At 66.8% G+C, this 15938-nt stretch overlaps 1 protein-coding gene across 4 annotated transcripts in view; it reads left to right on the forward strand.

Moving 5' to 3' along the window:
• The window catches only part of ACOX3 (acyl-CoA oxidase 3, pristanoyl), a 31903-nt gene extending 19983 nt beyond the window's left edge, over positions 1-11920 (forward strand). For all 4 annotated transcript variants that reach the window (XM_036327796.1, XM_036327804.1, XM_036327811.1 and 1 more), the window contains exons 14-18: positions 5181-5296; positions 5903-6077; positions 7103-7170; positions 8727-8813; positions 11288-11920. In XM_036327796.1, the coding sequence (XP_036183689.1) occupies positions 5181-5296; positions 5903-6077; positions 7103-7170; positions 8727-8813; positions 11288-11407 (566 nt within the window). In that variant the 3' untranslated portion in view covers positions 11408-11920. The remainder of the gene's footprint in view (positions 1-5180; positions 5297-5902; positions 6078-7102; positions 7171-8726; positions 8814-11287) is intronic.
• The last annotated feature ends 4018 nt before the right edge of the window (positions 11921-15938 follow it).

Consider the following 15938-nt stretch of genomic DNA (forward strand, 5'->3'; position numbering starts at 1 on the left):
TCCTGCACGCCGTTCGCAGAGCCTCTGGTGGGGGACCCGTGTGCGTGTCCCCTGGGGCGCTGCTGGGGCCTGGGGTGAAGGAGCAGACACCCCTACACAGAGGACAGAGCGTGTGGTGCTGTAGCTCAGCAGCTGCAGGCTCTTCCGGGGAGGAGACGGCAGCAGCGCCGGCCCGTCCGCCCCGTCCACGTCGTCACCGTCGCCATCGCCAGTGTCGTCCGGAAGCTTCAGCCAATGACCCTCCCTCCTCACGGCCCAGCCTCGCGGCGGCTGCTCTGACACTCGCTAATGGACCTCGTCTGCCTGGAGTGCAGGGGACGCCAGAGAAGGTGCTTCTGAGGGGTGCAGCCCCCCCAATGTCGCCCCAAAAAGCCCTGGGGAGACATCACCACCCAGGAGGACCAGCCCCATCAACAGCTCCTCCCTGAAGCCATCACCGATGTAAACAAACCGTAAACCATGTGCCCGCCGGCCTCACATGTGCCCGCCAGCCTCCATGTGCCCGCCAGCCTCATATGCCTGCCAGCCTCATATGCCCACCAGCCTCCGTGTGCCCGCCAGCCTCATATGCCCGCCAGCCTCATATGCCCGCCAGCCTCCGTGTGCCCGCCAGCCTCATATGCCCGCCAGCCTCACATGTGCCTGCCAGCCTCACATGTGCCCGCCAGCCTCCGTATGCCCGCCAGCATCATATGCCCGCCAGCCTCACATGTGCCCTCCAGCCTCCGTGTGCCCGCCAGCCTCATATGCCCGCCAGCCTCATATGCCCGCCAGCCTCACATGTGCCCGCCAGCCTCATGTGCCCGCCAGCCTCGTGTGCTCGCCAGCCTCGTGTGCCCGCCAGCCTCATATGCCCGCCAGCCTCATATGCCCGCCAGCCTCACATGTGCCCGCCAGCCTCATGTGCCCGCCAGCCTCGTGTGCTCGCCAGCCTCGTGTGCCCACCGCGCCCGTGCACCCCACCTCTCACGCGCCGTCCCTCGGACACCGGACACAGCGCAGTGTCTGGACCGGCCTCCACACGGGCGCCAGGGCCGCGTCATCTGTTTTCCTCCGAGTGCCCTAGTTTCTGCAAGATCCAACAACGTGAAAACATTTTCTGGAGGAAAAAAAACGCAGCTAAAGTTTACATGGCGAGAGTGGCTTGGCACCGCCCCTGGCCTTCTGCCGGAGCACAGAGAAGGGAGCGTGCGCGCGGCCAGCCCCGTCCCCAGGGCATTCGGTCATCTGCCCACAGCCCCGCCGCCTTCGCCTTAGCCGGCCCTCAGTCACAGCTGCCGGAGATTTACGGCCTGGAGCTGGGAGGGCCTGGAGCTGGGAGGGCCTGGGGCGCGGAGGGCCTGGGGCGCGGCCTCCGCAGCGTCGCCTGGAGCAGGCAGGGCGGGAGGTTTTCCTTCGGGGAATTAGACGATTATTGGAGAGGGTGGGGCAGGCTCCCTCCGGGCCCTGATTACGCACATGCGTGTGCAGGGGGGTGGGCTTCCCGAAGGGCCCTGCCCCGAGGCCTGCACCCCGCTGAGCGATGCCAGGCCACTTCTGCAGTTGGCTCTTGGCAAAAACGTTACGTGGTTGCAGCTACGAGTGTTTGCTGCTCTGACAATCGTGTGTACGTGCCCCTCAGTGTGACGGGCTGGGCACCTAACCCTCTGTGCCCCATTGTCCCTCGTAATGGTCAGGGAGGGAATGCAGGGGCCTGTGCTGCGCCTGGTGGGGCCTGGCCCATGGTGCTCTCGGCGGGGGCAGGGTGGGGTGCTGGCCACCGTTGGGGGGGCCACTGTCTCGGACTCCCTCGGGGACAAGAGGTGCAGGTGAGCTCTGCGGTGGCTCATGAGCTGGGTCTCGTGTGTGGGCCACACAGGAGCACAGGGGGGTGAAGGGCGTGTGGGCACTGGTGAGGAACAGGTGGCCCCTGGACCTGGGGGGCTGGGGAACGGGGCCTGCGTCCGGCGGGCCTTGCTGTCCACGTGCCCCTGGGTCAGAGCCCGCCTGCCTCGGGGAGGGGGGGGCAGCAGGAAGCTGGCGCAGGCTGGGGGCAGGGGAGGTGGCCCGAAGGTGGCTGAGCGGCCGGGCGAGAGGGGCGCTTTGGCTGATGCTGGGAGTTCAGGGGTCACAGGATGAGTCATGTTCCCAGCGGGTGTGCTCAGCAGGACTGAGGCCGGTGGAGCGGCAGGCCCTGGAGTGAGTGGAGGGGACAGTGACAGTGGGGGGTTTAAGAGGGGGTGTGCGTGGAAGGGCAGGGCCATGCTGGGGTGGGGACGCCCCGACACGGTGAGGAGAGTATGGGGGTGCAGAGGGGCCGGGCCGGGGGGGGCCCGGAAGGGCATCCGTGACCACGGAAGGCCCTGAGCCTGCGCGGCCCCCCGAGGAGCTGGCTGTGATGATGGCTCACCCCCCAAGAATTCCAGGACCCTCGCGCTCGCATGCTCGCGGGGTCTCTTCCTTCCACGTGGACACCCCGAAGCAGCGTGATGTACTTTCTTCTACAAAACTGGCAGCTAAGAGTGGAGTTTCCAGCAAAGGCCGTTCCCACAGCTCCTGTATCAAGCTGGCTCTGTTCACATCACAGCAAACTGCAGATGGGGCCCTCGGGGCCTGGCTGGTGGGCGTGCCCCCCCCCCCCCCCGGCCACGTAAAGAGATGGAGGAGGAGTCGGTGACGGTCCGTCACCTCAGCTGGGGAGGCTCAGGCAGCAGCAGAGCCGCGGACCCCGCACAGGCGTCTGTCACGTGGGCTCCATCGTGTCCACGTGGGTGTCCAGCGTCGCCGAGGTTTTCAGGGTTGTCCTGCAGGGCAGCCGAAGGCTCCGGCGTGTGCCCTGGGCCGCCCGTGGTGTCAGCGTCCTGGGCGGCCATGACAAAGCCCCACAAATGGTGTGAAGACAGCAAGCCCTGGCCAGGCCTGGGTGGGCCCCTTGGAGGTTTGGGCAGGTCCCCCTTGTCTCTTGTCTTTGGTGGCTCCCGGAGTTCGGGGCTCGTGGCCTCATTGGGCTGGTCGGCCTCCATCGCCACCTGGCCGCCGCCCTGTGTCTGCCTCCTCGGCCGCCCCCGTGGAAGGACACTCTGTGGGTGCAGGGCCCCCCAATACAAAGACTCAGAGCCATGTGGCCAGCCACACCTCCCACGTGCAGGGTGCCCCCTGCCGGGTCCTCCGTGGAGGGAGTGACGTTTCGTGGGCAGGTGCTCGGAGGGTCCCGGGTTCTGGGACGCGCCTGGTCGGCATGAAGCGCCGGGTGGAACGTCAGCCGCAGCCCACCCTGTGCCGGGAGTTGTCCCGATGTCCAGGCCAGCGCCCGTGACGCTGAGGGCACGTGCCCCCTTCCATCCACACCAGGCGCGTGACACCGGCCGCAGCGTAGCCGGCACAGAGAGGCGGCCAGTGGAGGGTGGCTGCCAGGATAGTGTGGAGGGGGGATGGCTTCTCGCCAGAGCCAGGAAGCACCCTCACCTGGGCCTGTCCCGGCCACCACCCAGTGGGGGCCCTTGGACAGCCCCCGTCCTGTGCCTCAGTTTCCCTGTTTGTATACTGGACCCACCTCACCCACCCATCATCAATACATGCCAGGTGCTCACACCTGCTGGGCGCTCTGTTACTCGAGTACCGGCCACCTGCTGGGCGCTCTGTTACTCGAGTACCGGACACCTGCTGGGCGCTCTGTTACTCGAGTACCGGACACCTGCTGGGCGCTCTGTTACTCGAGTACCGGCCACCTGCTGGGCGCTCTGTTACTCGAGTACCGGACACCTGCTGGGCGCTCTGTTACTCGAGTATCTGACACCTGCTGGGCGCTCTGTTACTCGAGTACCGGACACCTGCTGGGCGCTCTGTTACTCGAGTACCTGACACCTGCTGGGCGCTCTGTTACTCGAGTACCGGACACCTGCTGGGCGCTCTGTTACTCGAGTACCGGACACCTGCTGGGCGCTCTGTTACTCGAGTACCTGACACCTGCTGGGCGCTCTTTTACTCGAGTACCGGACACCTGCTGGGCGCTCTTTTACTCGAGTACCGGACACCTGCTGGGCGCTCTGTTACTCGAGTACCGGACACCTGCTGGGCGCTCTGTTACTCGAGTACCGGACACCTGCTGGGCGCTCTGTTACTCGAGTACCGGACACCTGCTGGGCGCTCTGTTACTCGAGTACCGGACACCTGCTGGGCGCTCTGTTACTCGAGTACCGGACACCTGCTGGGCGCTCTGTTACTCGAGTACCGGACACCTGCTGGGCGCTCTGTTACTCGAGTACCGGACACCTGCTGGGCGCTCTGTTACTCGAGTACCTGACACCTGCTGGGCGCTCTGTTACTCGAGTACCTGACACCTGCTGGGCGCTCTGTTACTCGAGTACCTGACACCTGCTGGGCGCTCTGTTACTCGAGTACCGGACACCTGCTGGGCGCTCTGTTACTCGAGTACCGGACACCTGCTGGGCGCTCTGTTACTCGAGTACCGGACACCTGCTGGGCGCTCTGTTACTCGAGTACCTGACACCTGCTGGGCGCTCTGTTACTCGAGTACCTGACACCTGCTGGGCGCTCTGTTACTCGAGTACCTGACACCTGCTGGGCGCTCTGTTACTCGAGTACCGGACACCTGCTGGGCGCTCTGTTACTCGAGTACCTGACACCTGCTGGGCGCTCTGTTACTCGAGTACCGGACACCTGCTGGGCGCTCTGTTACTCGAGTACCGGACACCTGCTGGGCGCTCTGTTACTCGAGTACCGGACACCTGCTGGGCGCTCTGTTACTCGAGTACCGGACACCTGCTGGGCGCTCTGTTACTCGAGTACCGGACACCTGCTGGGCGCTCTGTTACTCGAGTACCGGCCACCTGCTGGGCGCTCTGTTACTCGAGTACCGGACACCTGCTGGGCGCTCTGTTACTCGAGTACCGGACACCTGCTGGGCGCTCTGTTACTCGAGTACCGGACACCTGCTGGGCGCTCTGTTACTCGAGTACCGGACACCTGCTGGGCGCTCTGTTACTCGAGTACCTGACACCTGCTGGGCGCTCTGTTACTCGAGTACCGGACACCTGCTGGGCGCTCTGTTACTCGAGTACCGGACACCTGCTGGGCGCTCTGTTACTCGAGTACCGGACACCTGCTGGGCGCTCTGTTACTCGAGTACCGGACACCTGCTGGGCGCTCTGGGGTCACTTTTTCCCGTTTCCATCCCCAAGTCCCCCTGGCGGCATACGAGTGGCTGGTCTGTTACCTGCTCCGAGAGAGTCACCAGAAACTAACTCAGGAGAAGAGGTCCGGAAGCAGTGACTTTGAAGCGAGAAATAACTCCCAGGTGAGTGTGTCTTCCAAACGCCTTAGTTTATCTCTCACCCTAACGCCTGTGCTGCCGGTCCCCACGGAGGGGCCAGCCCTCCAGCCCGGGCCGCCTGGTCTGCTGTGGGGATGGTGCCCCCTGCTGGGCTGTGGAAGAGACAGGGCATCGTGTTTGAAGTGCCCGCTGGTGCCGTCCATTGGCCTGAGCTGGGGTTACTGAGGGGGCCCTTGGGTTGCACAGGCCTCAGACTCCTAGAGGGGCTGGGGTACAGCCGGGTCCCGACCTACAGAGCCACAGCGGGGGCTCAGGTGAGGTCGCACGGCTGCTCAGTCATTTCACCCTCCCCCAGGCCTCGGTGGGCACATCCAGGGCCTCACTCTGGGCAGACTGTCCCGGGTCCTCATGTCCTGGGAAGCCGGCTGCAGGAGCCGTGCTGTGAGACAGCCGGGACACGGGGTCGGGCGGCTGTGATCTGTGCAGCCTCGCTGTGGGCGCGGCCTCTCCACACAGCTCCAGGGTGGCCGCTATGACGTGGCTGGCGGGCCCGGGAGGTCCCAGCCGGGGCTCACCGCGGGGCCAGGGAGGTCCCAGCGGGGCTCACCTGCGAGGGCGCCTTTCTTGCAGGTTTACTGCTGCCGCTCGCTGGCGCTGGCCTTCCTGGAGCTCACGGTGGTGCGCAGGTTCCACGAGCACACGCACCAGCCCGACGTGCCGCCCCCGCTGCGGGCCGTGCTCCAGCGGCTCAGCGCCCTCTACGGCCTGTGGTCCCTGAGCCAGCACACGGCCCTGCTGTACCGAGGTGAGGCCGCCGGCGCTGGGCGCCCTCGCTGGCTCAGCGGCTGCTGTCCGGGTTGGGTGACAGACACGTCCGTGCTGAGAGCCGGGGCACAGCGGGAAGCACGAGGGCAGAGCTGGCGCCGGGGGCATCCTGGGGGAGGGGATGCAGGGAGCCGGGGGAACGGGGCGGCCTGCGTTTCTCAGCTGTTCCCAATCGCGCCCTACAGAGCTCTTTAGACGTGTTTTCCTAATCGCCCCAGCCACGCTCATGCTGCACAGCCCGCGGCTCTGCTGGTGCCTGTGTGTGTCTGGGCCTAATGAGGAGTACGCCTCCCCCCCACCCCTGCCAAGAGCCCACGCTGCCCCTGGGCTGCTGTTGCCCCAGGAGGCGGTGAGGGTGCGGGCGGTGAGGTGGGCTGGAGGGCGTGCAGGCAGGGCGTGCGGGCACAGGGTAGGTGGGCACAGGGTGGGCGGGCACAGGGCGGAGACCTCTCCCTGAGAAACGCCAGCTCTAGGGCCACACAGATTTCATAGCAAAACCAAACAGGCAGGTGCCGCAGCCAATGCGTCCCAGTGCACAGGCCGCCGCCTCGCCTGGGGCCGGGAGGCTGAGGAGGTGGGGGCATCCTGTCCCCAGATGGCCCCTTACCCCAGGGCACCGCTCTGCACGCGGCCCTGCCAGCCCTCAGCCCCGTGCTCCCTGCACACCCACGGGGTGTCCCAGCACCATCCACGCTTCCCTCTCCCCAACCTCCTCTCAGCCTTCAGAGGGAGCCCCTCTGCCCTGGGTGCCCGCAGACCGCCCACCGCCTCAGGCCTGGCCAGGCCTGCCTCTCCAGGCCCTTGCTCCCTCCCGCAGCCCCGCCCCTGGCCTGGCCGTGCTCCGTGAGGCCGCGTCCTGCCAAGGGGTCACCGCTAGGCCGGCTGGGGCGGGGCGGTGACATGCTTTCACGGAGAGGGGCTGATCGGAAAGCTGCAGGAGGGAGCCTACCTGGGGGGTGGCTGAGGACTTGGCTCCCACCCCGGTGACCAGCGCTGTGCTTGCAGGCGGCTACTTTTCCGGGGAGCAAGCCGGGAAGATGCTGGAGGGCGCCATCCTGGAGCTGTGTTCCCAGGTGAGTGGGAGGCCCTCCACGTTCCCACGGCCCCTGTGTCACCTGTAACGCGTGCTCCCGCGTCCCCCTCTGCACCCACGCTCTCAGCTCTCACCTCCGCTCCCGCACTCCGCCTCGTGCACACAGCCGTCAGCAGAGCAGGGAAGTTACCAGGAACTCTGCCCCGGCCCGAAACTTCGGGGAGAGGGATTAGTGGGACGGCCCCAGAATCGGGCACGTCCGGCCCTTTCACCACAGTCGTTACTTCTCCCCCGAGCACCTCAGGCTCCCGGCCTGTAGCCCAACCTCATTTCGTGGCACGAACTCAGGTGGCCGAGCCCCTCCGCGGCCCATGGCGCTCTGTCCAGTGGAGCGTCCCACAGGGACCCGCCGGTCACCACTGACTGGGGTGTCGGCCGTGGCAGTGCGGCCGGCGGCTGAGCTTAATTTCCTTTCACTGTAATTAATGTAAAGCGAGAGCGCCCCACGTGCTGCGGCCGCCACACAGGCCACGCCGCTGCCCGGCGCTGAGCCCGGGCTCCACGTGGGGTCGCCAGACGCCCCCCGGCGGCTGGGCCGTGCGTTCTCCCGGCAGTGCGGCCAGGGTCGGCCAGCCCCCGCAGGCAGACGTCTGGCGGGTCTGAGCCTGAGGGTGGGTTCCGTAGCACCAGCCGGCTCCCTGCCCGAGGCAGGGGCAGCCCCATGGTCTGCCCCTTCCCACAGGGAGACAGTGACCCGAGGCCGTCCTCTGTGGTGTGTGTTTGAGCTGCCCTTTGTAACGTCACAGCCGCTGTCCCCTGGTGCTCCCACGCGCTGCTCCCTCTGTGGCTAAGGCCTGAGGGGCGCAGGTATAATAACGCAGCCCCTGCCTCCCGCCCCCGCCGGGGGGAGGGGGCCCAGGTTCATCTGTGACCGCAGGTCGGGGGGTGTGCGGGCCTGGGACAGAGTGTGCCCTGGAGGCCAGCGTCCGCCCGTGGGGACTGCTCCGGGCTGTGCCGCGGGCCGCGTTGCTCGGTGCTGACCGCTTGCTTTAGGGGCTCGGGGGGCCCGCCCAGCTTCTAGCACAGCTGTGGCGTCTCACAAGGGTTATACGAGGAAAATGTGTTTTTGCATTTCAAGAAAATTCTTGGGCGTCTCCTATAAATTCCACACTGAACACTAATGCGTAGGGCAGGACGGGGGGCACCGCTGGCCGTGGGCCTGGGAGCGCCCACAGGGGCACGGAAATGCCTCTCCCGGCGCCCCTGGCACCTTCCCTGCAGGGGAACGGCCGCTGCCCAGGTGGGTCAGGGCCAGAGGCGCACCAGGCGACGCGCTACGGTCGGTCGTCCCTTTTACGACCAGGCCAGGCCCGGCCCGGTGACGAGACATAGAAGGTTGGAGTCGTGCGTGGAGCGGGCCTGGTGAGAGCATTCCCAGGCCGGCCCGGGACCCCGTCCGCGGGTCCCCCTGGGAATCGGCCGCGCGCTAGGGTTACCGTTGCTAGTGGTCCCCCAACAAGCTCCCGGGCTCTGTTCCTCCGCGGTCGCCATGGAGACGTGGGGCCTTGCCAAGCCGTGGCCTTTGTCTTCCAACAGCTGAAAGACGACGCGGTCGCCCTGACCGACGTGATCGCCCCTCCTGACTTTATCCTGGACTCCCCGATTGGCAGAGCCGACGGCGAGGTAAGGCCGCCTGTGCCGTGGGGCCGCCGTGTGTGCAGGGGCCGCGCGGGGGGCCGGCCGGTCACTGCCGGGCCTAGGTGACCACCTGCCCAGGGGTCTCCCGGCGCCTGCGGGAGGTTGTCACATGGCAGCAGGGCAGGGAGGAGTCAGTGTCTCATCCCCCAGAGCCTTCCTCTGAGACTTGGGGCTCTCGCGCCCTCGTGGGCTGTGATGCGGGCCGGGCCCTGCCGCACCTCCCTCCCTCACACTCGCCCACGGCCCTCTCCAGGCCTGGCTGCTCCCCCACCTCACAGGGCTGGCTCCCCCATCAGCCGGGCCCCTCACCCTGCAGCCTGCTTCCCGGTGGCCCCCTGCGGCTCCCTAACCTCCTCTCTGGCCCCGCCCCAGGGATTTCTCAAAAAGCAGGTGTCCTCAGGCTACTCCCCTGACTGAGCCGCCCCCCCCCCCCCCCCCCCCCGGTCCCTGAGATCGCCCCCAGCTCCCCTCCCGCACACCAGCCGCGCAGCCTGGCCGGTGCTGGTCCTCCAAGGTCACCGTGCGCCTGCTCCTCTGCCGTCCGGCCTCCAGCTGACGGGCCTCTCTGCTCTGTCCTGCTGGCTCATCCCACCCCAGGACCTTTGCACCTGCTGTGCCCGCTGCCGGGACCAGGGCCCTTCATTCAGTTCTGAGCAGATTGCTGCCTCTCGCGAGCTCTTCTCTGGCCTCTGGGGGGTGCCCCAGGCTCCGCCGCTCTGTCCTGCTGTGTGACCCCAAAGCGCTCGGTCCTGACCCCCATGTCCCCACATGACTTTGCTCCGTGCCTCCCAGGCTGCACCCGCTGCAGCGTTGTCCCTGGAGGCCTGGGGACGTGCCTCAGGTGTCAGCATGGAGCAGGCCTTACCGTCACCCGGGCCCAAGGCCGCCCTCTCTGCTGAGACCTGCTGCAGCTCAGGCTCCCAGGGGTTGAGGGGTCAGGAGCCTGTCCTCAGAGGACCCTGAGGGGGCGCTCTCACGGTCACGGTGCACGCCGTGGCAGCCTTGTCCGGGGGCCGGCGCCCTGACCTCCCATGGCCCAGGGCGCCTGGGGGGGCCGGACAGAGCAGTCCCATAGAATCGCTGCAGAGACCCACTCCCAGCCAGGCAGGCGTCGCCCGGCCAGAGCGCGGCAGAGCCAGGGTCTGGGTGAGGAGTGCTGGGGAGGAGACAGGAGAGCCCCCCTGGTCCCCTGGTGTGGCCAGGGCTGCAGAGGCAGCGCTCTCGGCCCAGGGGAGAGGGGCTGGCCCTGGGGGATGGGGACTTGGCAGGCAACCGGGTGGGTGGGCAGTTGAGGAAGAGGCAACAGTGGCCTGGCGGGAGCGCCCGGGAATGGCGCCTTCCGTCGCCCCCCCCCCCCCCCCCCCCCCCCCCGCTCCAGATCGCATAGGAGTGTCTGCCCGGAGAGAGGTGCCCAGGTGGCTGAGCCCCAGAGCTGCGGCCGCTGTGCAGGGGCACCGTCCAGGGCAGCGGGCGGTGGAGGGCCGTCCCCACGCTGGGCCCCCTTGACCCACAGCCAGCGGAGACCTCGCCGTCAGGGCGGTTTCTTTCGCGCTCATTCCTCCCGGCTTCGGGGCCTGATGCCTTAACCAGGCGCTGCTGGCAAGAAGCCCATATGGAGCCAGTAAGCGCGGCCGTGGGGAGGGTCTGAGACGCACGCACCGGGGCCGAGCTCCCCCCTGCAGGCGGTACCCGGGGTGTGACCGGAGGAAGAGCCTGCGTCTGGGTCCTGCGAGCAGCGCAGCGCTGAGTGCGTTTAGCAGGTGCAGGGAGGGGCCCTGAAGGGTAACATGGGTCCACGCCAGCCAGACACACAGTAGGCCCTTCCCTGTCCCCTCACGGTGAGCGGGGGCTGGGCTGCCCGGCTCCGACCTGGGCGCTCACTGAGCTGGAGCTGGGAAGACTTGGCCGTCGGCCGTCAGCCGGTGTGGCTGTCGCGGCCCCCTCTGCGCTGCTGGCTCGCTCTTTCTCCCACGAGGCCACTCGGCTGGGAGCTGTTTGTTCTGAAAGTCCTGGAGGAGACGGCTGGGCAGGCGGAGGGACAGTGAGCGCCAGGCCTGCCCGCCCGGGGGGCCGGGACCACGTGGCGAGGCCAGCCCCACGGCCCTCATTCTGCCGCTCGGCTGCACCCCCACGTGCCAGCGGCCGCCCTGGTGCCAGGGACGGACTCGAGCACAAACAAGGAGCGCAGACCCGCCCACGCCCACCCCCCCGCGGCCCCACCGACCGGACGCAGGGTCTGTCCTCGCGAGAATTTCCAAAGGAAAGGGCCAGTGGGGTGTTTCCCGCTAATGTCCGTGCATTTTATCGTTGCATTTCCCTGTTGCTTCCCACTCGGGGGAAAGGTGTATGTCACTTGGATGTAAGTTCCCTAAGGTTGTTATAGAGGCAGGAGAGCCCCCGGGTTCCGACACCTGGTGCCGGGAGGGAGCTCTCACGTGGGTGCCTGCTCCTCTCTGCAGCTCTACAGAAACCTCTGGAGCGCCGTCCTCCAGCAGCGCCGCGTACTGGAGAGGCCGTCCTGGTGGCCGGAGTTTTCCGCCAACAAGCCCGCCCCGGGGAGTCTGAGCTCGAAGCTGTAGCCGCCGCCACGCCCCGCGCAGCCTGGTGAGGCCACTGAAGACGCGGCCCTCGACGAAGCCTCTGCACCCAGCTGGCTGGTGTCCCTGCACGGAGGGGGCCTGGCCCCTCCCCGCTGGGCCCTGGGAGTCTCACGGGCAGGGGCAGCCCCGAGGCCAGGGGTCATTTGCTGTGTGAACAAAAAGCCTGTGTGACCGCATCTCCCGGATGGACCGTCGACTTTGACAGCGAGAACTGGGCGCGCCCCGTTTCCCTACAGGGACGCAAAGCCGCAGGCTCACCCTGGGCCCTCTGGGCGCCAGGGCCCGCGAGCCTCCTCGCCGGCGGGGGCTGCGCTCTGATGCTCCCGTTTGCCTTCCCCGCGTGATCAAATGGTGATGACCGGTTTGCGCTGCCGACCATCAGAAAGGCATCGTTTCAGATTTTTAAGGAAAGAGTCAGGTTTGTTACCTCCTGCTGTGGAGCTGGAAGTGTCCGTCGGGAAATGTTCCAAAGAAAACATCCCTGGCCTCCAGGTTGTGCGCGTGTCACTCGCATCGGTCGTTCCCACAGTCGGACGATCCCGGGCGGCTTGGCCCCATGGAGCTTTGCTAGCAAACCCTTTCACACGTGTGCGTGCGTGTATGCGTGTGTGCGCGCATGTGCGTGTGCATGTCTGTGTCTGTGTGCCCGTGCCGTTCCGATCAGTGAGGCCGATGGAGGAGGCGGGTGAGCGAGGCCGGGGTGGCGGGCCGGCGGCTGTGCTGGCTCTCGCCGGTCTGCGTTTCCTTTGGCCGGTGGGTCGTGCTCCTTGGCCTCTGATGAGCCCGGAGGGCAGGGGTGTCGTCAGCAACCCCAGCGCCCTCCTGACCTGTCACCGGGGAGCCCGGCAGGCACGTGTGACCCCCGCACACGGGGTGCAGAACGGAATAGCCCAGAGAGCCCCCGAGCCTGGGAAGGCTGTGGACGCCTGTTCTATCTTTATTGATTTTTAGCAATCTGTTTGTAAAGACCAAATTTCCAGCTCTGCACATTACGAGGTTGATAACTTGGCTTCTCAAGCCTCAGTTTTCCTGCCTAGAAAAGGGGCGTGCACACACAGACCTGTTGATTTTAGAGACGGGGGGGGGGGGGGGAGTGAGGGGGGAGAGAAGGGGGGAGGGAGAGCTGGGCCGGGCAATGCTCTCAGCCCCGATGCTCTCGGGCCCAGCGCGTCCTGGGGCCGGCACGTAGCTCGGGTTGCTAGCGTCAGTGTCAGTGTCGACGAGGGAGCCATCCGCCTGGAGTTACCGTGCCTCTGGCCGGGCGGTTTCCTTGGTTTTAAACAAACCTTCGTGTTTTCGGGGCTGTTTTGTGCATTAGCGCCCTCGGTCCTGCCTCCGGGAAGATGGGAGCCGCAGACGCTGTTCCGGAACCGGAGCTGGCCGGGGCGCTTCTGAGCGCAAATCCAGTCGGGGCTCGGCTGTGCCGGGGGCTGTCCCCCCACGTGCCGGTGTTCGAGCCTGAGCCCAGCCCCTCCGCCTGCGACTGTCCTTGGAGACGGGGTCTCCAGGGGGACTTAGCTGAAACGAGGCCACGGTGCCCCTGATCCCGGCGACTGGTGTCCTTACAGAGATGAGGACACAGGCACGCAGAGGGCCCACCCTGCTGTCCACACGCCAAGGAGAGGCCTCCGGAGGGAGGGAGGGGACGGGGAGGGGAAGGGCCTGTCCCCGCCCCCGCCCTCCCACACCTGGTCCTGGACCTCCGGCCTCTGGGATGGGGGGCGGGGGGCACGTTCATGGTTAGGCCCCGTCTGGGGTGTGGCAGCCCAGCCAGCTCACGCACAAGGAGTCGCTCCCGTGTAACCTCGGAGCCCAGCAGGGGCTGGTGATCCCACCCATTTCTGATAGACTGAGGCAGGACGTGGCTCGGGCACACTGTACCCGCGTGGGCAGATTTCAGCTCCTGGTTCCACGCCGCGGGGCTAGGCGGAGGGACCAAGGGAAGATGAGGCTCAAAGGGAAGGGGGCGGCGTGAGCGCGAGGCTGGCCTGGGGTCGGCGTCCAGTGGGTGCCACACAGCCAGCGTCCCTGTCTCCCTTCTCTCCCGCCAGCCGGGCGTGGCCGAGCGGGGAAGCAGCTCCGGGAGGTCAGGGCTGCAAGCTCAGGTTCCCGGCTGCAAAGGGCACGGCGGCCTCTGGCAGTTTGCAACGGACGGGCTCTCTGAAGCGCATCACCTGACTCCAGAGGTGGGGTCACCCCTTTTCCATGAGGACACTGGTATTGGGTCACCCCCTTTTCCAGGAGGACACTGGTATTGGGTCACCCCCTTTTCCAGGAGGACACTGGTATTGGGTCACCCCCTTTTCCAGGAGGACACTGGTATTGGGGCACCCCCTTTTCCAGGAGGACACTGGTATTGGGTCACACCCTTTTCCAGGAGGACACTGGTATTGGGTCACCCCCTTTTCCAGGAGGACACTGGTATTGGGTCACCCCCTTTTCCAGGAGGACACTGGTATTGGGTCACCCCCTTTTCCAGGAGGACACTGGTATTGGGTCACCCCTTTTCCAGGAGGACACTGGTATTGGGTCACCCCTTTTCCAGGAGGACACTGGTATTGGGTCACCCCCTTTTCCAGGAGGACACTGGTATTGGGTCACCCCCTTTTCCAGGAGGACACTGGTATTGGGTCACCCCCTTTTCCAGGAGGACACTGGTATTGGGGCACCCCCTTTTCCAGGAGGACACTGGTATTGGGTCACCCCCTTTTCCAGGAGGACACTGGTATTGGGTCACCCCCTTTTCCAGGAGGACACTCCTGGGTCAGCTCAAAGGCAGATCTGACTCAGGCCGGACACAGCACGGGCAGCACCTGCAGGGTCCCCACTTGTGGGGGCGGGGAACTCGCCAGAGGGGAGGGTCAGAGTCTGCCCAGCGGCCGGCCTCGCTTCCCAAGATGTTCCCCAGGCCGGGAAGCAGCCCCGCCCACGGCCGCACGCCCGAGGCCGGGCCTGACTCAGCGTCAGGCTGGTAAGCTGGACAGTGGCCCTGGCCTCACAGGGCCGCTCTGCACAGCACCCGGGTCTCGGCGGCAGCGGTGGAGGGTCCTGCGTCAGGGATACGGCAGCGCCATGGCGGGTGGCGGGCTGACGCCTAGCAAACGCGGGCCAGACGCTGTCGGGCGCCAACAGCCGCGTCTGCCGCCTTCCTGTCCCCACAAAGGGCTCCGTGTCCCCTGGCTGGAGGGTGTCACAGCTTTCTGGGCACAGCATAGTCTCAGGGGGTGGGGTATCCTGGGGCAGGGCACCCCGTCCACAGAGCTGTCACCCCATCAGCATCGCTGTGACTAGGCCTGCAGACAGGGAAGCGAGAGGCGAGGGCCCTGGTGCAAGCAGGCGTCCAGGGGAGGGAGTTCTGGGAAGGTTTCCGAGTGACTGGCTGCCAATCTGCCCGCCTGCCCGCTGCATGGACACCTGTTCTGAGGCCGGGATTGCATGCGAGAAGCCAGGGACACCGCAGGGCCTGCGTGGCTCCGAGTCCGGCTCCGGTTCACGTCTCACCGCCCAGGGAGCCGTCAGGTCCCCCAGAATCTCGCTCATTGCTCCCCCCTCAGGGCAGGGCACAGCCTGGGACCCCCAGCCAGACACCCAGGAGTCACCTCGACCCTGGGACCAGGTCCTGCCCAGGCTGTGGTGCCCCTCCCAGGAGCCCTCCCCTGACCCTCTGAGTGGGCACCCACCACACCTGCCCACACCGGCCTCATGGAGCTCCCTCCCTCCTCGGATGGCACTCAGGGCCCTTCTCTGTGGACCTCCCGTGTCTCCCTCCCCTGCCTGGCACCACCACCTGGCGTGCCCTTGGCCACCTCAGACTGGACCCTCTCTGGACCTCCTGCCTCCCCCCAACCTCCAGCGCCCCTTCTCACTCTATTGGAGGGACCACATGAAGGCCTGCACTGGGGTGGGGTGCAAAATGGGGGCTGCCCCAGGCCACACTGACATCAGAGCCCAGCCTGCAGTCCCTCCTTGGCTTCCAGCCGGGCCCTCCCCCAAACCCCACTGCCTCTCCCTGTCTCCAGCTGGACCCAGGTCTCTGGGAGAGGCAAGACCTCGCGCGCTGGCGTCAGAGCTCCTGGTCCGGCAAGTGCTGCGACGTGGTGCCTCGGTTTCCTCATCTGTGAAATGCGACAGCGTCGCCCGTGTTGCAGGGCTCCAGGGAGGACTCTGGGGGATGGTGGGCCCAGCTCAGGGCGGATGTTCAGTGCGTGGTAACCTGCTGCTGCTGGGCCCCTGGGGCACAGGGGGCGGGCCATGCCCTGGGGGACGCTTGGCCAGCCCGGTGAGCTGGGCTCCGGGTGCGAGTGGAACATGGGGAGACGCACTGAGGGAGACGCACTGAGGGAGCCGTGTGAGGCCCTCGGCCTGCAGGGAGTGAGCGTGTCCTGGACACACGAGGCCCAGGCCGTGCGGCCTGAGCTGCCCCCTGTGCTGACCCCGGGCAGCCGCTCAGCCCGGCCTGTGCGCGGTCCCTGCGGCCAGCCCCGCGGGAGGGGCTGTCGGGGACGGGCGC

This window comes from Myotis myotis, unplaced genomic scaffold, assembly GCF_014108235.1.
Source record: "Myotis myotis isolate mMyoMyo1 unplaced genomic scaffold, mMyoMyo1.p scaffold_m19_p_1, whole genome shotgun sequence".
In the NCBI taxonomy this organism is placed as follows: domain Eukaryota; kingdom Metazoa; phylum Chordata; class Mammalia; order Chiroptera; family Vespertilionidae; genus Myotis; species Myotis myotis.